Source organism: Perna viridis, chromosome 3, assembly GCF_037379345.1.
Source record: "Perna viridis isolate PV_CMFRI_1.1 ecotype Kerala chromosome 3, ASM3737934v1, whole genome shotgun sequence".
Lineage (NCBI taxonomy): Eukaryota > Metazoa > Mollusca > Bivalvia > Mytilida > Mytilidae > Perna > Perna viridis.
Window position 1 is genome coordinate 10,401,401 of NC_142447.1, and position 23,256 is coordinate 10,424,656.

General features: G+C 32.7%; 1 protein-coding gene across 1 annotated transcript; it reads left to right on the plus strand.

Moving 5' to 3' along the window:
- Positions 1–2,282: 2,282 nt before the first annotated feature.
- LOC148620964 (delta-1-pyrroline-5-carboxylate synthase-like) lies at positions 2,283–23,256 on the plus strand. The gene is made up of 16 exons (XM_088574894.1): positions 2,283–2,538; positions 4,077–4,172; positions 6,396–6,729; positions 7,713–7,856; positions 9,687–9,791; positions 11,078–11,230; positions 11,906–12,121; positions 12,405–12,564; positions 14,213–14,356; positions 17,374–17,591; positions 17,731–17,868; positions 18,979–19,174; positions 19,719–19,840; positions 20,315–20,501; positions 21,387–21,482; positions 21,727–23,256. The coding sequence occupies exons 3-16, from the start codon at positions 6,424–6,426 to the stop codon at positions 21,942–21,944; spliced, it is 2,403 nt and encodes an 800-aa protein (XP_088431020.1). The 5' UTR covers positions 2,283–2,538; positions 4,077–4,172; positions 6,396–6,423; the 3' UTR covers positions 21,945–23,256.

Here is a 23,256-nt window from a genome sequence, read left to right on the forward strand (position 1 = left end):
CCTTAATAATAGTTCTTAGATTCCATATAATAATGTTTCTGGTTTGACCATCTGTTGGAATCAGTTGTTACATGTTCTCTATAGTCACTTACTACATTGATTTCCTAAACTATACAAGTAAATGATTTGTGAACAAATATTGGAAAGTTACAATTCTTTTGCCAGGAATTGAGAGTATATAAATAGAACATAATTAGTAGAATTGTCATCGTTCCGTGTTGGCGTGGATTTTATTACCCCTTTCATAGCATACTTAAAGATGTGCTTTCACTTATTGAAGACCTTTTTTGGTCGTTCCCTCCGCGGAACTCGAACTTGTACCACTGTGACATCAATGGCAACACGGCCTGTACTAAGTCCAGCGCCCCAGACTATATAATATTGACATTTACGTTTTATTATAATACTAACACTTATTTGGTGAAATAATTAAAAAGTCAATTGTTTGGATACTCCCACAACATAAGAGGTTGTAATTCCGTACCTCCATACACCAACAAAGTCAAAAGTACTTCGCCAGTCAGACAACCGCTATCATTGATGGAGTATCGTATGAAAAATGTCAAAGTGATATAATATTTCAGTCTTTCCTTCAACCATAAAAAATGCATTTAAAGCCTCTACTTGTGAAACTGTAATTATAATTTAGTGAATGCACCCAATGCAGTACCATCGTGACTTACTTCTACAACGTAAGAGGTTGGAATTGCGTTCCTCCAGGATGGCACCAAGTCAGAAAATAGCTTGCCAGACAACCTCTAGCATTGCTGGAGTACATCGTGACTATTCTCCCATTTTATTTGAACAGTTTGCTGTACTCTTAGTTATATATCTCAATCATTCCCGGATAAAAATGAGCCCCTCATTACCAATGATATAAAAAGGGGATTTAGTAGTCGCAATTTCCTGTCATCATTTTAAAAAACAAATTCCAAATACTGTATTATGTGTTATCTAAGTCGATAACTAGCATATAACAAGCTATGATATTCGTGTCATCTTGTACTCTTCACGTAAAGAAATTATTGCACCGACCGTTTAAGGGTGAAAAAAGAAGTTTCTTTTTACAATTGAGAATTACTATGAGTTAAGAAAAAAAATCCTCGGATTTGTTAAATTGTAAATATATTGGCCCAAAACATAGAGACTTGCTATCTGCAATGGACGTTAGATTAAGGGTCTTCAGTAATAAATGTAGTTTATAAACTAATGACACCTCTATGCAAGTCGCCCATGGCCAGCTATAAAATGCATTTTGATATTTATAGGGAGCTGATTTTTGCTTTTGCAAAGATGCATACAAATATGACTGTACAAAATCACATACCTTGTCAGATAAAGCAGTTGCACAATAACCAAATATATAGTATCACGAAACGAAGGAAAATAAATAACGTTATTAACAAAGATACAAATAGTGAGGAGAAGTTCGTGTCATAGAGATAACTTGTATGGAACATTACATAATGATACTCATAGTACTTCAGATGTCTTCCTATACCCCGATATTTCTACACCTATCCTTCGTTTTATAATCATATATCATTTTACCAATTCTTTTATACGTACCCAGGTTTATAATAGTTGTGGCCAACTTTTAGTAACCAACTTGATTCTTGTTTATTTTACAAACAGTTCTTGAGCTGATATAGTTCTCACCGTTGCGATTGTTTTCTCTTTGACATATTCTCGTTATATTGTTCTATATCACCCTAAGTATGCTAAAAAGCATTGGAATTTTTGCGTCTCTATTAAGATGGTCATTTTCCTTTCTTAGTATCTTCAATATTTTTTGTTGCAATGAAAATTTAAGCTCACGCAAAGTCTCTTAAGTTGTCCTCCGTACATGCATCTTAGTAATTAATATAAATCTTCATTAAAATATTTTATCATTTTATTTTTATTTGTATATTTTCCTAGTTTTTGTACCCCATAACATTTTAAAATTAAAAATCCACCGGCCGTATATTATCACTGTATTGTTCTATTGTACTTTGATGCTTATGTATAATTTGCGGATATATCAAGTATGCTTTAGCATCAAGGCTCAGATGGGACTAAACCTTAAGGAATTGCTGATAATAATAAAATTACCAAGTCGTTGAATGCTGTTATGTTTCTCGACACTATGTGAATTTCCGCACGACTCTTGAACTTAATTTGGGACAGCCATTCTTTCACCTATCATACAATTGCCTCATGATAGTAATATACCACAATATTCAGACGAACAAAAGATTTACGAACGTCTCTTATCAGTCAAACCATTCTGTTCTGATTTCAAAGTCCATTTGTATCACTGTTAATTGAACACTCGATGAAGCGTAAAAGTGTAAATCGCCATATGAAATCTCAATAGGCTTTTACACCATATGCCACTCAGATGTAGGATTTATGAAAATAACACGGTCTTTTTAACAGTATACCAAAAATTAAGCTTTCAATCTATAGGTCACGTGGGAAACAGCTGACATATTGGATTGCATCACTATTTTGATTTTGCATTTGAGAGTTACAAGTATAAAAAGAGATATAAAGGTAAGAACATAATTATCTTCAACACAAATTTCTTATCAACTTCGAAATTCCACACAACATATACATTGTACGATGTTGTATGGATAAATGCATGCATTTAACACTTGGTATGTTCTTCATCCTATTCAGATAAAGCGACTTCTTGTGTTTTTGTGGAGATAAAACTAGTCACCAAGACTATATGAAAAAAAACAGTTTAAGGAATGCTGCATGCTCTCATTTCTATGTAAACTGAAGTTCAATGTAACATTTTTGCTAAAATCCGTGCTAGAGGTTGGACATCAAGCATTTAGTAAAATTTTACTTCACAACTGAGGTATGAAATTACTGATCTTTAAAATATTGTACTGGTCTAATGTTAGATTATACTTAATAGGTCAAACCGTGATTGATTTTTTGGGCTATGACCTGAACCGTTAGGGCATTCGGGACCGAAAGAAACATAAGACAAGATGTTTTGATTTTTTCTCGATTCCTAGCAATAGCATGATATATTGTGTAAAACTTTATAGTCTTCTGAAATTGTACAATGTACCACAAGTTCCCATACCATAAAAGGAGCCGCGCCGGGTTTTTATTGATTTTCATGGTTATAAATATTTCTATTAGAAATACGGGCCACAATTGAGTTATAGATGTAGTCACTGTATAAAACTCAATCATACCTTAGTATAATTTCATACCATACACCGATTAGACTAGGATTTATTTTTAGGGTGATTTCTGCATCCCTATTAACTACCAGTATTAAGGGTTCTATTTTTGCAGCCGTATCAAGCTTCAAATTGCATAGCATTTTAGTTATATTAAAAAAAACAACTTTGACAGGTATTGCTTTTTAATGATCTAGGATTACTCCTCATGCTCTCTGATTTTATTTACTTTTCATACGACCGCAAGAAATTGCAGTCGTATAATGGTATCATGCTATTGTTGTCGTCGTCGTCGTCCGTAGACATTTCGTTTCCGGACAATAACGTGTTTGTAAATGTAGATATATACGGAATTGTAGCACAAGGTGCCATAATATAACACAAAATGAAGAATGTGATTGTGCATGGCTTTAAAATCTTAGGAATTAGGGATAAAAAGGGACAAGTAACAAGATCCTTTGAAAAAATCGGAAAATTACGTTTTTTTTACATGTTTAGAATATCTAAGAGTAATCAAGGGAACCAAGGTTATAGCGGTAATCAAAAGAATGCAATGCAGGGGCAAACACCAGACATGGAAAACAGACATACACAACAAAAAACATAAAAGTAACTAAAATCATACATACAAAGAAACAAAAGCAAATGAGCAACTCGGACTCTACTAAAAACTGGGAGCATGGACCAGATGCAAATCAATATGTATTTCTCAAGTTTTGTTGTTTCCTTCCCCTTTCTAAAACAACCCCTAACTGTACCGGTCTGAACGAGTTTTTGCAGGACTAGTTGCAAATCCGCTATTTCCTCGCTTGGAAGATGTTTTTTTCATTTTATAGGCACTCTTCATTATTCTTCTGTGAATTTATCAGATTCTTATTTATATAGAGACTGTTGTGAATTCAACATAAAATACCGACTAAACAGCTGATCGAGACGTGGATGGAAGAACAAGATGTTTCTTTTTTAAGTCACTGTATTACAGTAAGTAATTAGTATGGGGTAGGCATTGCCTAAATCAGCGAGCACCGTGAGCTTTACCATACGTGTACCATCAGTGCGAGACTCGTAAAAATAATGAAGGACATTACATAGAAGGGGGGTCAACACGGATGAAAATTTTTACTTCGTAAATGCAGTATTTTTATTTATATTTAAGCAGCAAGTAAAATTAATATTTCTACTTGAAAATCTGTCCAGCTTATTAATGGGGGAGGTTTTTTTTTTTAAATAAATGAATAACTTTAACAATTTTTCCCAAAATTCCAACCCCACACCCCCTTTCCGCTCGCAAAATGGTCAATAACTTTATAGCACTTCGCAATACTGTACATTTTTTATTCCTAAAGGGCATCTCTAGCAATATCCATTTCAGTTTTGGCCTGTCAGATCAATTTGTACAGACACCGGAAATATTACAGTTCTCCACAGATGGTGGGAATATTTTACACATACATGTATCATGTGACATAAACAAAATGCAGACAACAGCTGCAAATTCCATACAAGAAAATGATTGCCTTCCCTATCTTAAAACAGCTATGCTTCGATTTTGATAATACAATCAGAGTTATATTTTTTTCCAAGGCGTGTTAAGTTCTTGACAACTGCATCAGTGGAACAGCGGAGATACAATCATACACATACTTACACATCAAAGTGTTACCCGAAGTTTTTCTAAACATAACAATCACCTCTTAAAATAAGTAAAAAAAAATAGAAAAAGACTTGAAAGCTATCAGAAAAGATGAATTTATTTAAACTGAAACATAATCTTAACCTATATTTTTTTATTTGTTTGATTGAAGGAAATGATGAATTTTCTCCATAAGGACAGTCATTTTTTGTTACTTCCGGGGCATTACTTTTTTTTCATTAGTATAATGGGGAACCTTGAGGGAAATTTAGAAAGTACATGACATAACCGTAGAGCTCACTATAAATATAACTACAACTACGGTGATACTTAATGAGAAAGTAATTTTCCATGCTCTTAAGAGCGTGTTAAATCCCATTAACTATCACATGGAAAATAAGCTCATAAGATTGGTAATTGATTTCATGATCTGTGACTGTGTTGTAAACTGTGTTATCAGATTAAGGTTCATAAAATGAAAGAATGAAGTTTTGGTAGGGTTTCAAATGTGTAACCCGTACCCTACCAACTTTTCCCCTTACCCAAATAATGTTTTTTTCTGAAATATTCATTCTTACTGTATGTTAAGAACTGAAAATCACATGAGATTTGGAAAAGTCTGTTTCAATTCATTTTCTAATCAGGAAAATGATGTATATTTTTCTAATATTTCTTGTTTGATTAGTTTTCTGAAGTTACAATGTAAAAGGTCTAAAATGTGTAATGGGAAGTTGCCGTACCAAACTAATTATTGACTATTTTTCACATTCCTGTCCAAATTTTGCATTTTTTTTTTTAAATTATTAAGATGTTGAAACTTCACCTTAAGACTTTGGATAAAGTTTTGAAAGATTTGATATTATTTAAAAAAAGAAGTGATTGAGTTTTAATTCCATAGCGTACCTAGCATCAATCCCCATTCCAGCAAAGCATGGATATGATCTCATCCAGAATGAAAAAAAAGTCTCATAAACAGAGTCTGGTGCAATTTTAATTTATCGTCAATGAAAATTTTGATTCTACCATGATGTTCTAATGTCAAATATGCATTAAAATTTTGTAGATAACAAAAATACCGGACTGATTTTTGGTACTGGAGTTTCTGGTTACACATTTTAGAACTCTTGAAAAGAGAAAATCGAATCAAGTAGTTTTTTTTAACAAATATTTAAAAAAACATTAAATCTAGCCTAACCATCATATCATTTTGTAAATACTTGTACCTACTTTCAGCTGGAAATATCATGTAATAATGAAGAAAGTGACAAAATACTATTTGGGTATGGGGAAAAGTTGGTACGGGTACAGGTTACACATTTTAGACCATACCTGAAGTTTTCAGAGGGAGAAATGCAACTAGCCTGCTTGTTACTAAGTTAACTCTGGAACATGTGCGTTCTGGCCTAGGATCGCTTGTTAAAAAATGGACTGGTACAATCTTAATGATATCTCTCATACCTGATGCTACATGTACATTTATATTAATGTTTATACAAGTTTACATTAGCAGTGAAGTGTGCACTTGAGAAAACTAAGATATATATATAGGAAGAAATATCTTCTATTTACAGTGAGAGCAGTACACAAAGACTTATAAAGATGATGAAAAGTATAGTTTTAAGAAGTGGTTGTCAGCAACCAGTCAGAAATGTTATGCAATTTTTTGCTATGAGGAGGAACTCTTGTTATCACATAAATACAGCAACTAGTAAAAAAAATCTTGCCTTATGCCAAAGGTTTCAGCCAGTGAACAGAGACTTTAACAATAGGATGTTGTCAGGTGCTTCCACTCGGGCTGAACTCCAGGATTCTAAAAGGGTCATTGTAAAGTTAGGTAGTGCTGTCATAACTAGGGAAGATGAGTGTGGTCTGTCTCTGGGACGACTTTCTTGTATTATTGAACAGGTAATCAGTGTTGGAAACTGTCATAACTTTGAGAGAATATGACTGTAGGTCTCAGTATCGTATTAATTTTCCCATAGACTTCTATAGTGAAGTGCATATTTTTAGGATTTTTTGAAAAAATATGTAAATTGATTCAATAAAACTTTCACTTATGTAGCATTTCTAAGGACATGTGAAAAAATAATTTCTTGCAAAGAAAACAGGGTGAGTCCACTAAGATCAGACAGAAAAGTAGTCTTGAAGTATGAATAGCCATTTTCCCTACTTTCACTTTCGTTTTGCACTCACGAAACCAACCTTTTCAGTGGAAAATTTTTATGTTATTATGTTAGATTTTCTTTTAAAAAAGATCTTCATCTTACAGTGTGATGTTTGCTCTATTTTATAAGTCATTGTTCATATCTTTTGACAAAACATTAGTTTGTAGAGAGGCAAAAAGAAAATGCACTATATTTTTATAGCATCCATGTTTTGACGTACACCCGCTCAGTGATATGCAATACGATACTGGTACCGATAGTTTATCTCTGGGACAATTTCATGTATTATTGAATAAGTAATCAGTGTTAAAAAACCTATATCTGAGGTTGACCAGGTTTAAGAAAAAACAAGTTCTAAGCAGATGGTTCTTTGTTTAAAAAATATTTAAAAAAAACAGAACTTATTGCAGAAATTGAACTTTCGCCTTCTTGCTTTGAATTTTCTTAATCCAAAGTTATTATCCCCTGCATAACAATGCTGTCCCTTTGTTGATATAAGCTTTGTTGACCCCAAAATTGTTATCTAAATAGTATGATATGAATTAATTTAAAGAGTTAGTCACCATAAGCTGTTAGAATGTGTAAGGTAGTAAAAATAATCATAGAAATAATTAATTTTCTGATAAAAAATTCAGATTCTATACCTTTTTTTTCTCCTATTTTGCTAACTAGTTTAATGACAGTGCTTGTTTGCTATAATTTGTGTAAAATTGATCTGTGTAGGTGGCTGAGTTACAAAACCAAGGGAAGGAGATGATGATGGTTACCAGTGGTGCAATAGCCTTTGGGAAACAAAAACTTCAGCAAGAAATCATTATGTCTATGAGCATGCGACAGACACTATCTTCTTCTGACAAAAGAAGTAAGGTGAGGATTAAAAAATAGCTATTGTTTTCTTTCAGAAAATTAAATTCTACACTTGCACAAAGAAAAGGGGAATATATAATAAAACTTTCCAAAATAAAATTACACATTCCCCGGTCAACAGGAAAGTGGAATCTTAGAACACTGAAATTACAAAATATTATTTAGCATTATAATCTGAAACATATGACTTTCAGGACATTTTATTTTACTTCAGTCAAAAGGCAGTCTTTTCTGAATGTCTAGTTAATGAATATGAATATGTACATATAAATTGTGAGGATTTCTCTTTCTAAATTGTTTTTGTTTCAATCTTATTGAATTGAGTTGATAAAAAGTAGTTTTCAGTCCCGAAATTTCTTTTTAGGTATCACCCCGTCTGTCTGCTTATCCTTCAGTCTTTTTCTTGTAAGCACAACCCCTTTTAAACTGCTCAAAGGATCTTGATAAAACTTTCATCGAAGGTTAAACATCATATGTAGATATGTAATATGTATGATGGAATTTAGTCTCCGAGAGGAGATAATCCACATTAATGGTTAAGCATGTTAAAACCCCATAAGGTCATCTTATGTAGATGTGCATGAAGGAACATAGTTACTGTTAGAGGACTCCAAAGGGAGATAATTGAAGGGTTACATATTATTGAACTTTATTTGAAGTTGGGTATTCACTTTGTAAGCTTACTCAAAGTATTATTTATCAATCTGTAGCCTTAAGCAAATAAAAAGTGGGATTAATCAAAACCCAAAGCTATGAACTATATGACTAGTGAACTGCATCAGACATTTAACATTTATGACAGATTCTTGAGGTGAGTTATCTCCCCTTGCCTGGTTAAAAGTTTAACCAGAGGGACGGTACATGACATCAGCATTAGTTGCAAGGTTGTTGCTAGAAATAAATATTATCAAATTGCCATGATCATTTTCAGATTTTGCTTTCATAACACTCGGCTTTGCCTCCTTGTTTAAATGGAGCCTCCCAAATAAAAAAAAATTATCTGAATGTCTCCTTCAAAGACCTTATCTAAACTATATAAACTATATCTCAGAGCATTTATCATGGAATCTTCAGACTTTGGTACATGTATTTAATCTACTGATTATTATTAATGCTTCTCCCATAATGTCCAGTTACAGAACTTTCAATAGTTATGTTTCTCTTTATAACCTTACTTGAAATATTTTAGATTCCAATATAAAACCATTGGTTTATTGCCTTTTCATAAAGATCAGCTTGTTCTTAAATATATATGCAGTTGCAAACATGTATACCCCATTGCTTCAAGGTTTCTTTGAGAAGAAATGTATTGTTAGGGATGCTTTTCTTTAGAAACCTAGAAGAAAACTTGTAAAAAGGAAAATATGCTTTTAGTGGTATTGCTTCTAATGCTAAGTGCTTTTATGATGTTTCTTTATAACAACATTTAACATAAGAACATAGATAGCGATATAAAGATGACATATTTTTTGAGCAGGGTAGGAAACTCACTCAAATTTTAGCCAGTCCTGAATACAACTTCTCAATACATTTATTGTATGACTATATAGATTTTTTTCCTAAAATTAGCCAGCCCTGCCAAAAAATAGCCAGTCTCAGGCTGGCGGGCAGGCTACTAGTTCTAACTCTGTCTTCAGATATAGATTGAAAATGCCAGATTTGTTGTGTTAAATGGTAGGTGTTGTTCATTTTGTAACTACATTTATAGACATTTATATTTGTATATTTGTACATGCATTGTAAGTGTACTCTGATTTTTAAAAACTTATAGTCCTAATGAAGACATACCTTAAATGCATGTATATGCAGGTACTGATTTATATATTATAGAGTGGTCTTCTGATAGCTCCACGAGCATGTGCGGCTGTTGGACAGAGTGGACTGATGTCACTATATGAAGCCATGTTTATGCAGTATGGAGTAAAAGCAGCTCAGGTAGGTCTAAAATAATTTGTAGGTCATTTTAATTGTCCCTGTGGTTTCACAAATTCTATACGATATAGTACCCTGTTATTTTTAAAGGACCCAGTGTTCTAGCTTTTTTCAAAAATCGAGGTTCCTCAGGAAAAATCCATATAAAATCAACTTTCCCACAGTCAATGACTGCTTTTCTAACAAAACAAATCCTTACAGCATATGAAGTTTTCAACTTGCCACGGGAAAGTGTAACTAAGTACCTAACTTTCCCTGACCTAAATTTCACTTGCCCCGGGTAACGGGAAATAGGAATCCTAGAACACTGTGACTGCAAAAAATTTGTTGACGTATGTTATGGTACAATCATCAGTCGTCATCTTCTGAGCACAATTTGTTTACATGTGATATAATCTTTGATATAATTTTTGTGGCCCCAATGTTTTAGAAAAAGGGGTCAAAAAGGATAAAAATAGGTGTTTTATTCAAACCTATGTCGAATGTTTTTTTTTTTTTTCAATTTTAATTATCCTTTTTTTATTGTGTTCCTTATTTAATTCTGGTAAACAAATGTATTAATAGATTTTATTTGATTTTGGTCATTTTCAAGTTATAGGGGTCAAAGTTGGGCAAAGCTGAAAAATTCAACTTTTTTTTTTTTTTATGTTTGGTCTGATTTCGAAAATTCTTTTTCATTGGATTCCTCCTTAAAATCCTTACCTGCATTTTTCAATCAGATTCAGATATCTCACATTTTAAGGGGTGAAATAGGCCACACCCCAAAAAATATACTTTTTTGGGGTGTTGCTTGATTTCAATTTTTTTTCATTGGATTCCTCATCTAAATCGTTGCCTATGCTTTCTATCAGATTTCAGAAACATCAAACAGTTTTGTAGTTATAAGGGGTCAAAGGGACCACACCTAAAAATCAACCATTTTAATTTTTGGTCTGATTGTACATTTTTATTTTAACTAAAAACTTGTGCAGTATAGTGTCCAAACCATTTGATGTGTCCATGCTGAATTGTAAGTTATTATGCTTAAGTGTGTCAAAAATAATATTGTGTCCTCAGTCCCCGAACTATTCAGGGTTTGACCACTGCAGTTTGTTTGTTTGTTGTAATTGTTATTTTGGGAGTTTCTAACAAAACGTATACCCAAAAAGCAATGAATAAAAATATAAAATAAAAAAAATATAGCAAACATTGAGAATGTTTATGGCTGTTAGATAGAAATATGTCTTAGTAATATAGAAAATATGGCCAGAGTTTTTATAATATTTGACCAATGAACTTGTTATTTGAAGGTGTTGATAACCAAACCAGACCTGAATGATCCAGAGAGCTGTAGAAATCTGTGTGGAACACTTAATGAGCTGTTAAGGCTGAAGATAATACCAATACTTAATACTAATGATGCTGTAGCTCCTCCTCCTACACCAGATAGTGACCTTGTTGGGGTATAATGTTTATTTTGTAGTAACTACACTTGTATATATATAATTGTTGTTTAAATATCAAATATTTAATATTATTATTTGTCTCAGCAGCAATACGTGTACCTTAATTTTTTTCTTCAATTTTGACTTATTTCTGCAGAAGCATTGAGTGAATTAAAACTCAAAGGTAACTACAAAAATTACATTTGACTTTTTTTAACTAATCTTGTATGGTTTTCATATATGTGTGTGATGATTTTTTATAAAAGAAGGAGTACCATATAGCGGGCTATTTTAGCAGGTGTAAAATTTGGCGATTTTGAGATAAAAAGGTATACAAAGTATTTTGTTGATGGTTTTTAATTTTAGTGGATGCTGAGTTGTGCACTAAGCTCTTCAACCAAAAGAAACATTTTGCAAAATTTAATTTGGCATTTTTAGACAGATAGCCGAAATAAGCACACTGCAAAAATCACCTGTTATACAGTATTATGCATCAATACATTTGGAAGGAAAAAAAACAAACAACACAGTCCCAAGGAAAGATTAAACAAAAGACTTTCATTTATACAAAAAAAATTACTTAAGAAAACTGTAATTGAACATGTCTTATAAGTCTTAAATGTTTTTTATCTGTGATCCAAACACAAAACGGATAACATAATTTTTAGTGCTTTATGAATACCTTTTCTTAAGGTTATAAGTGTGAAAGACAATGACAGTCTATCAGCAAGATTAGCTAGGGAGATCAGGGCAGATTTAATGATACTGATGACAGACGTGGATGGTATATACACTGGACCTCCAGGTCAGATTGGCTCTAGGTTACTTTATACTTACAGTCCTCAGGACAGTACTAAAGTCACATTTGGTACCAAATCCAGGGTTGGACTTGGTGGCATGGAGTCAAAGGTATTTGCTCAAAAGAGTTTCTTAATATTGGCCTCTTTGTTTTGAAATTTACAACTAGATTTTCAGCAAATTATTGTTTTCCATTTGTATAATAAATAAGTTGTTACCTGATTTTCTGCTAAAATTGATGTGTTTTTGTTGTGGTATTTTTTGGCTCATTTTAACCTGTTTCACATATGTTTTAAATGACCCACAGAAACTCTATAGAGATGTTGAGATTTGGTGTTTTAGCACTCTCTGGCTGTTTAGAATATTAGAAGAGTGTTTTAACATTATTTCACAGGTAAAAGCGGCAGAGTGGGCATTAGAAAATGGTATAGCAACTGTTATCTGTAATGGGAACAAGGACCGGGCAATAACAGACATACTGGCTTCCAAGAAGGTTGGAACATTCTTTACCAAAACAGAAAGCTCTATGCCTGTGGAAATTCAAGCTTTACAAGGTATTTAGTATAATTATGAATAAGGATCTCACTAATTTTATATGCCAACTTAAGATGTAGGTCTCACTGATCTATCTGTCTATATACATGAAAATTATAACGACTTCTAAACCATTCAGTGGATTTTTATGAAATTTAGTATAAAGATTAGTGTCTATTTTTTATACTACTTTCACGCACAGGAATCCTTCTTACAAATCCTTACAAATAATCAAAATGTAGTCATTCATATTCTACTTAACAGCATCCGTAAATATCTTTTAACTTGTAGACATTTGCAAACATTTATATTGGTATCCATTTGTGACAAAAAATGAAAATTTTTTGACAAGTCAAAAATTTTTATGCAATAGTTCATGAATCTTTATTACCATATGTTTTTTTCGTTTGTTAAGAGCTCGCACACAACTCTTAACAATTCCTTAGGCATCCTTAACATGTCACATGAACTTGTAAAGAATTCACAAAAGCAGTTTAGGCTTGTTTGCTATTTTATACAATTGTTTTACAATTCATTTACAAATGTTGTGAGTAGTTTACGATCCTTTTGCAATGGCTAAACAGATAAACACGTGAAACTTGTCAAATTTTGGATTTTCAATTGAAGAATGTATAGCTGTAAAGTTTCAGTTTATATGAGAAAATGCAACCACATTGAAAAATCATTTGTAAAACACTCATAAAATCATAAAAATTAGTAAGCTTATCATAAACTATTCGTTTTTTATCTGTAAAAGTTTAGACCAAAATAATAGCAATTCACTGTGTACTGGCAATTGTTAATATTTTATAAATTGGTTAATTGTTTGTATTTAACCACAGTGAGTCATGTACTGTTAATGTAATAGCATAGGAATCATTCTTAGTAAACGGTAAAATGATTGTTCATTCTCGAAACCAATTGCAAGACATTTGCAAATCACTCGTAAATTAAGTTGTTTTATGTGTCTATACTATGAAATGTGCAATTATTCATTCAAATCTGCCTACTCTTAGGAGATAATCAACATTGAAAATCCAATAGATTCTATTGTATTTGAGTGATATGTAAATTGTTCCCCCCCCTAATTTTGAAACTACAGTGCATTCTATATATCTTTCTATATCCTGAGAACACAGGTTATATGAAATACTGAATGCTAATTTTTTGATACTATGGCAATTAAAAAAAATATCAAATACGAAAATTGGCTGTTTATCCATGAATCACATTTTTGCATGATTATTAACTGGAGTGCTACTTAATACGTTCTTAAGCTTGTGTGCACAACTAAATATTCAATAGGTTTTTTTTGTATAAAACTGATTGAAATTTTTAGTTCAATAAACAAATGTGCATAAACCTAGGTGACTATTGTCAGATTCTTGTATAGGAAGGTAATCCAACTTTAAGGTTTCCATGTTTGAGTATTGCAAAGGCTGTCACTCAGTGAAGTCAAACGCAGTTCTAGATTGATTTATACCACAGTCAAACCTGCTGTAAAGGTACCCTTGTTCTTACAGTTAAAACCTGTTTTGTTAGGCATTCTTGACTGTTACATCTATGTAAATATAGTCTCAATCTAAAGATACGGTATTAAGTTTTTTCTTAGTAATTAGGATGGACATCATTAACAGGTTTGACTATGTTCTAATTGTATATTTATAGCAAGAGAAGGAAGTCGTTTACTACAGTCCCTAAGTGGTGAAGAGAGAGCTGCTATCATTGATAAGTTAGCTGATTTATTAATACAGAGAAAGGCAGACATTCTAAAAGCTAATGAGAAAGATGTTGAAAAGGCACAAGCAGATGGTATAATTCATTTAATTTATTCAGAATTTTTATTTTATCCATTTAACTTTCTCTTGGGGCAAAATTGTTGTAGAAATTACTGTTCATTGTTTTTCTATTGGACCAGGTTTTGATATGTTAATAAGCGTATAGACAGTAGATCATACACCATAGCATTAATAGAATGTAAGATTTAGCTTAAATTCGGTTATCGATGTGCCGGAAAACGTTCCGTCTTTTGTCAAGTTTTATTATCTGAATAGTGACGTCACTTGCGTTGACCATTTCCTGATCAGAAAGATAGTGTGGGTCTGACGATTTTTGAAGTCTAATCTATCGACATCATCGCTTGAAGCAACTTTGATTCAGCTTACATCAAAATGTACTGGGTGTCAAAACGTAAGAGAACACCTACTTCATTGGCTTTATCCAGTGTTTCATCTCGAAAGCAGCCAAAATCAACTACAAGACGTAACGTGGATGAAATGGTACCATCATCATCTTTACCTGTAACTCAACAATCCATACAAGTATCATATGCCACAGCAGCCATGCTGATGACGGCTCCTTTACCAGTGACATATCCTAGTGAGCCTACAGTCACAGTACCAGCAACTTTGGCCTACCAGTCGGTGACGCCTAATCCTACAATTCTGATTCTGTCATCAAGTATTCAGTCTTCAGGTAATAGCGTGGTTAATAATTCCCTTCCCATATCAAACACACAACATGAACTAAATCCTGCTCAAATACCAAGTATTTATTCAAATTTAAATATTCATGTACTTCAAAATATCAAGGAAAAAATTTAAAGGGGCGATTATATTGTCAAACAACCAGCATAAATCAAAAACACAGAAACTCTCATTAGAAGGTGGCCAACTGGTCTTGCAGCATGATCAAAGTAGTTCAATAAAAATTGCATCGATTGAACAGTGGACTGATGCGTTCATTATTTTTACAAGTATATTTTGTTCAGTCCACCCACTTCTTTTCCAGAAACTTTTAAAATATATGGCAAATGTTCGTTTGGGGGCTCACAGATGTCATGGTATGAGCTGGAAGCTCTATGATGAGCAATATAGGTTACGCAAAGCTACAGATCCAAATAGTTCTTGGGATACAATTGACACCGAGCTATGGTTACTGTATAACACATCCTGCTCTATTTAAGGATGACGGTGTCCATTTAACTGATTTGGGCAATGAATTGTTTTTGAATAACATTCAGGGAGCTATTGAAACATTTCAAAGAAGTTACAGTCTTCTTAATATGTCCATCACTTTTCCAGATCAATATTAAATAAAATTCAGTCGATTTGACTTATACATGTATTATTGACACACTTGCATTTGTATTCATTATTCTATTGTATATATGTTTTAGCTTTTTAATTTAGATTTTGGGTGGTAAGGATCCATAGGGCATGCAGCAAACCCCCATTTTATGGCGGTTGACAGCTACAACATAGTATGTTGCTGTCAATTTGGCACATTTTCTGCATGTTATAGACTTCATGCTGTGCTAACAGCTTGTTTAAGGGGTTTGGATGTCTCACCTGTGTTTCCCACGGTGATCAAAATCTGATTTTTACATTACCTTGATTTTTGGTGATGTATGTTTATTTGAATTGGTTGCCATACCAGCATTTTGCGGTAACCATTTGGACATTTTCATCTTGCGATTTGCAGATATTTGATATTGATTGATAATGACTGATTGAATTAATTTTGATATTTTCTTATATTGAATATTGATTTGTATAAATTAAACTGTGGTCCTTACCGCCAACTGTTAGTTTTACTTTGTCAGGCATCTTAGATAATAGAATTTAAGATTTAGCTTAAATTCGGTTATCGATGTGCCAGAAAACGTTGTCATTTCAGATTTATCAGTGATCCTCTCATTTGTATATCATCAAATGTTCAGTTATTAACTATTATCAACAGTTCGGCCACAGTTTAATATGAAGATTGGATTCCAGAAATGAAGTTTCAGTATATTTCATCCCTTGAGGACTCGATCAGTACATCGCAAAAGGACTCGACAACTTTCATAATAAAGATGGACTTGCTCATTGTGTATGGTGTACAGGCACATTTGCTGCATGTTATAGACTTCGTGCTGTGCTAACAGCTTGTTTAAGGGGTTTGGATATCTCACCTGTGTTTCCCACGGTGATCAAAATCTGATTTTTACATTACCATGATTTTTGGTGATGAATATTTATTTGAATTGGTTGCCATACCAGCATTTTGCGGTAACCATTTGGACATTTTCATCTTGCGATTTGCAGATATTTGATATTGATTGATAATGACTTTGATTGAATTGATTTTGATATTTTCTTATATTGAATATTGATTTGTATAAATTAAACTGTGGTCCTTACCGCCAACTGTTAGTTTTACTTTGTCAGGCATCTTAGATAATGCATATATAGTCCCTGAGTCGATCCATGCAACTATTTGATGGGTTGATGACCAATTATTTGCTGGTTGCTGACAGATCAACAACTAATGATCAGTGACTGATCTGATAGGGGTTTTGTTAAGTAAAATATTGGATGATGGGTTTGTATGAAGTTCATGATTTTTGTTGGAATGAATTTCATATAATGCTATTTTAAATTTACTTTTTATTTAAAATATTAAATTCACATTAAAAAAAATTATGTCTGAATCTATGAGTTTAGTAATTTAAAAAAAAAAAAGGCGAAAAAGCAGAGCTAATTATTCTTTAAGTAATAAACTGATCAGCTATCATATAGGGTGTAAAATAGAAGTCATCATCAGTTTTACAGATCCATTTGACAGAACAATGTCTAATTTGAAACTGATTGATGATTGCTGACAGATTGCAATAGAAAATGCATGGAATCATCCAAAACTCGTCCTTTCCATTCTATTATACTAGTAATTAAAAGAAACAGGAGACTTGACATCCTGTCCTATTTTATCCAGCTGTCTTGTATTTGCTACTTTTTGTAAAAATTTGGTTCTATAAAGTCTCAAATAAAAATTCTGTTACTACACAGGTGTAGAGTCAGTCCTTATATCAAGACTGGTATTAAATGAGAACAAATTGAGGATATTACACACTGGGTTGAAGCAGATAGCATCAACATGTAGATCTGTTGTTGGTAGAGTTTTACGACGAACGTTAGTGGCTGATGGTATGGAGCTTTGTCAGATTACTGTTCCTATTGGTGTATTGATGGTCATATTTGAATCCAGACCAGATGCATTACCTCAGGTATTATATTAACTTGTATACTTCCAGCCAGGATGCCATAAAACTTTCAAAATACTAAACCTTAAAATACCCTTAACTTGCTTGGTAAGTTGAGCATTTTATTCCAAGATATTTTAGCATATTTTCCTGCTGTTTATAGGTTGCAGCATTAGCTATCAGTAGTGCCAATGGTTTACTGCTAAAAGGAGGTAAAGAGGCTTCAAATAGTAACAAACTACTGCATGAACTGGTTGAAGAAGCTTTATCAACACATGTACCCAAGGAAACCATAGCACTGGTAAATTATTCAATACGTTCATTAAAGTGTATTTAAGGACCACTTTTTTTCACTGTTTGATAACATAATGTTTCTTTTATAGATATATCCCGTCTTTCACTATACTCGGCGTCACATAAATAACATACTGTTAAAATTTGAATAAAAATATTTTCTACGACTTTATTGACACCTACCGTCGTTTAAATTGTCTTAAATGACTTGCTCATTCGTTTAGCCAAACGGCTTCTCCCTGAACAAGTCGCTTTTAGCTTAAATCATGCGTAACAAATCCTTACGGGAAAATCCCATACTAATATCCGCCATGTTGGTTTCTACGGGACGATTTGTTTACAAACGAAGTTCGTAAGTTCCCGTCGAACTCCGGTGACAATCGTTTGCTTGATTAACTTCTCGGTATTGTACGTTGTTTGCGTAAAATAAATCCGAGATATCCGAAATAACGCCGAAATGCATTCTGGGTTCTTCGGTTTTTGGACAAACCATTTAAACGTAAACAACATATCCTAGCAACCCGATCACTGTAAACATGGCCGACTTTTTACAATGTAAATATTGGCACCGAGAATTAAAATCTGACTGGAATTTAACGATTCAATGTTTAGGGAGAAGCCGTTTGGCTAAACGAATGAGCAAGTCATTTAAGACAATTTAAACGACGGTAGGTGTCAATAAAGTCGTAGAAAATATTTTTATTCAAATTTTAACAGTATGTTATTTATGTGACGCCAAGTATAGTGGGTAGTACTTCACATATTTTCTTTGGTTGTAGTATATATTAATAAATTCTTGTTTTAATAGGAAAATTTCAGATACTGGTAAATCAAAATCATTGAAAATCAAAAACCTGTTGAGATGTTTTATTACCATCTCTGGAAATGTGTGGCCATAGCATTATTGTCACCAACAATAGACATTAGGTTTATTTACAATACATTAAGTTAAGAAAACACCAACTTGCATGTTGCATATAATTTCCCAGGTAAAAACCTGAATTGCACAAACAAAAAAATGCACATGATTTTTTATTTACTTATTTTTAAAGATATTTTGTTCACTTGCTTGATGGCAAAATCATGTCTGAAATATATTATCCTTTTGTGAATTCAGGTCAGTAGAAAAGAAGATATAGATGACCTCCTACAGATGACAAACTATATAGACCTTGTCATACCAAGGGGATCCAGTGAGATGATATCTAAGATCCAGTCTGCCAGTAAGGGTATCCCTGTTCTCGGACATAGTGAGGGAGTCTGTCATGTTTATGTAGATAGTGCAGCTGACACAGAGATGGCCCTTAGGATAAGTAAGTTGGTGTATTGTCCTGAAGCTTTCCTCTTATGATGTACTCTTATGTTTTCTATGTTGCATACATTGTATACTTTGTACACATTTGAATCACACACTGCACACCAGTCCATGTAAGGGATTAAGCATTAAGACAAGTTATATAAAATAACCTGACCTCCATTTGGGACATCTTTTGAAACTTGGTGATTATGACATAAAAAAAAACTAGTGCTTTTCAAACCAATCAATAAAGGCATTTAACCCCACAAAAAAATTAAATTTTGTGTGTATAAATCATAACTGTTATTTCTGGATATGGTATAATTTGTTTTATTAACTTACTGTGAAAGTACTTTAATTTGTGGACATCAATTTTTGTGGATTTGGGAAGAAACAAAGTAAGTGGTTTCTTGAGTTCGTGGTTTTAAGGTTTTCAGAAAGAACATCAATGGAAGTTTCTTTTTCGTTGGGACCTAAATATGGTGCTTTGGCCTACCCACAAAAACCACAAAATTTGGTACCCCATGAACAATGATACTTTCACAGTATGTATATTATAGTAAAAGACTCCAAGTGTGGGTACCCATCAGCTTGCAATTCCTTAGAAACTGTACTGATCAACAAAGACCTTGTCAAAACCAATTTCTTTGAAGTATTGTGTGATGTACTTAGACAAGAAGGGGTGAGTAGTGTACTCATGCATCATAATTTCGTACAAGTACACACATGAAACAGTTTATTCCCAATATCTTTAATTCATACACGTATGAGCATTTTAAGTTGATATTGGTTAGAATAGTTATACAGATTACACTATATATAGGAAGTGGTAGAAAACAATTCTGGATGATCATAGTGTATATGAATGCAGTGTAATAATTCAATTTTACAGCCATGGCTTCTTGTCAAATCATACCCAGGGGAGATGAAGACATTATAAGAGCATCATTCCTTTTGAAATTCGATATAGATTATCTCCCCTTAATTTTTATGCTTATACATCCGTGTGAATTTCTATCAACCCTGATATTGATCCTATGATGTTTCAGTTAATATGCAATATACCGGTAATCTAAGTATTATTCATGGTGCAAGTGCTATTTAGTGCGGAATGAAGAAGCAGAATGATTATTCAAAAGTCTTGCTATTTTCTCAGGTAAAGATATATGCTGGCCCTAGACTATCAGGAGCTTTAAAGTTTGGCCCCCCTCCTGCAGTCTCATTAAAGAAAGAATATGGAAGTTTAGAAATGACCATTGAAATGGTAGAGGATACTACAGAGGCCATCAACCATATCAATAAATATAGCAGTTCTCATACAGACTCAATAATTACTGAAAAAGGTAAGGTTTTAACTAGGAAACATTAGTGACGTGCAGAAAAAGATGAAATAATACACACTTTGTAAACTTTTTTTGGAAGGACTTATTCTCATATTAACTATTGAATCCAAGATAAAATATTTTGAATATTAGGATGGTTGTATATCTGAGGGCAGGGGTTAACATAAAATTATTTGCTGTTAAACCTCTTATAATTTTATAACTGCAAAAATCTGATGAAAAATAAGTAATTTTATGAAACCATTACAAAATTAATAACCTAACATACCTCTAAAAGTTCTTAAAAACTCACAGATGATACTAGTTGCCACTAATAAATTCCCATAAAAAACACACAATACATGTGTGTACATAGTGGATATGAAACATCTAATAGTTCAGGTACAGTTAGATAATGATATAGTTCTGACAATTGTGAAATCTTGACATTTACAGAAATTAGTTTTTGCTTCTTTTTTTGTTTACCACTGTTTCTAATTTCATTCATTCCTTTCTTGCATACTGTTTAGGCCACACAAAAAATGCCTAGGCCACTTTTTAAACAAAATTGATGCATGGTGAAGGCCACAAGACAAACTTTTGTTTTTAATGATCAATGTTAAAGAAGAGACTCATTCACATCATACTTTTACCTTTCTGTCAAGCGCACAGACAATTCAATTAACTAATTAAAAAGTCGATTCCGGACTGGTTATGAAAATATTTGGAACAGATTTGAAATTTCAGGATTTTACCATGATAAAATTTGCAGATGCTGGAGGGCTTTTAGGGATGCAGCAGAGCCTTTTTTAGCATTATAAAAAGTAAATAGAGACATGTTTACTCACTTGGTGGAACTACTTTAAATAATATTGCAATTGTTCCTGAGTTCATTGTATCTTTCAGAATCATCAGCTAAACTGTTTTTAAGTGGAGTAGATAGTGCCTGTGTGTTCCATAATGCCAGTACTAGATTCTCAGATGGCTATAGATTTGGTCTAGGTAAGTAATAAATATCAGAATTTTAGGATCAATCTTAATTATTGTTAATATTCCTTGAACAAGTTTCATCTTGTTTATGAAAAATAAATCAACTTTTGACTGAGTCAAAATAAAAAATCACATTTTAAGCAGTTTATATTTCATGAACTACAAAGCTAGCCAAAAACATGAATATTTAAGGAAATATTAGTCAGAAATTGGAAAAAAAAAAACTCACATTTTTTTTTTCTTTTGTTACCTACAGGAGCTGAGGTTGGAATAAGTACATCTAGAATCCATGCCAGGGGACCAGTAGGGGTCGAAGGTCTTCTGACAACTAAATGGGTCTTGCGTGGTCATGGTCAAACAGTGTCAGATTTTACAGAGGGGAAACAACAGTTCATTCATAAAAGTCTGTCTTTAGAATCTAGTGAATCTTACAGCAGTGATGATGAGGACATCAAAAATTCAGAACAAAGCTAATAACTACATATTTTATACACTGTAATATGAAAATTGTTTTATTAGACTAAAGTTACTTAAAATATCTTCTGTAATGTACAGGATGTTGAGAAGTTAAATAAAATACTCCATGGCATCAAAACTTCACTGGAATATGAGATGTGGCAAGAAATAAAAGCCATCTCTCTGCCATGAGACAAACTTTTGTTTTTAATGATCAATGTTAAAGAAGAGACTCATTCACATCATACTTTGATCTCACACAACTGCCCCTTATGGAGATTCTTTTAGTAGTTGGAGGTAGCAGAGCCCAGCCTTCAGGATTCCTGACCACAGAACTTAGAGTATGTCCTACTAGCCGCTGGGCTACTTTGTTTACAACCTGTACAGTGATCCAAACTTATATGTCACTTTTCTAAGTATAGACATAGAAAATTTAATTTTGATTAATTGGTTGTTGTGTTAATATATTGTCAGTAAGTTTGTGTACATGTACTAAGCATATTGCCATAATCTAAGGCTTAATTTTGTCTCATTTCGTTTTGTTACTTTAATAAGTAGTTAGTCAATTGTCCACAATGTTAAAAATTTGATGACCCAATCAGGGGTCAATAAGATTAAAAGATCTGTATACTAAGTCTGGTCATTTAGCATAATATAGTATTTTTTCAATATTTTTTATTCACCAGGTCTCAGAAATTTATTGCCCAATCACCTGACTGCTGACTGAACTTAGAAAATGAGTCGTTATTTGTTTACATATATTACGACAAGTTATTATTGTATTCCATGTTAAATTATTGTGACTTCATACCTTCTAGCATTTGTTTTAATACTAGTAGAATGAATAATCAAAGCACAAATGGCGCTAAACCTGGGAAGTCATCAGATGGTTATAAGTATTTTTAAAACTCTTAAAGATGTTAATAATAATCTGCTGATGGCAATTTTTTCAAATTTCTATATTATGTAGTTGATTTTTTTCTTTAACAATCAATTATGGAAAATATAATTTCAATTGTATACTGTAAAAATGGGAGTGTATTTATAGTGATACATTTTAATATTCATCCGCCAGATCTCTTTTCAATGGAATTACTTTTAATTAAAGGAGGTTATCAAAGGAATGTCTTTTTGATCGACATCAGATGGTTATAAGACTCAGAAGTCACACGACTTCCATGTAAAAAAAAGAATAGTTTTTTTAAATACATGGTGTATGAATGAAATAACACTTTGTAAATACATGTTTACAACATTTTTCTGAGTGTCAAATAGTTGCATGCAGCTGGTTAATGCCAATTGCAATATATTAAACAAGTGCAATACACAA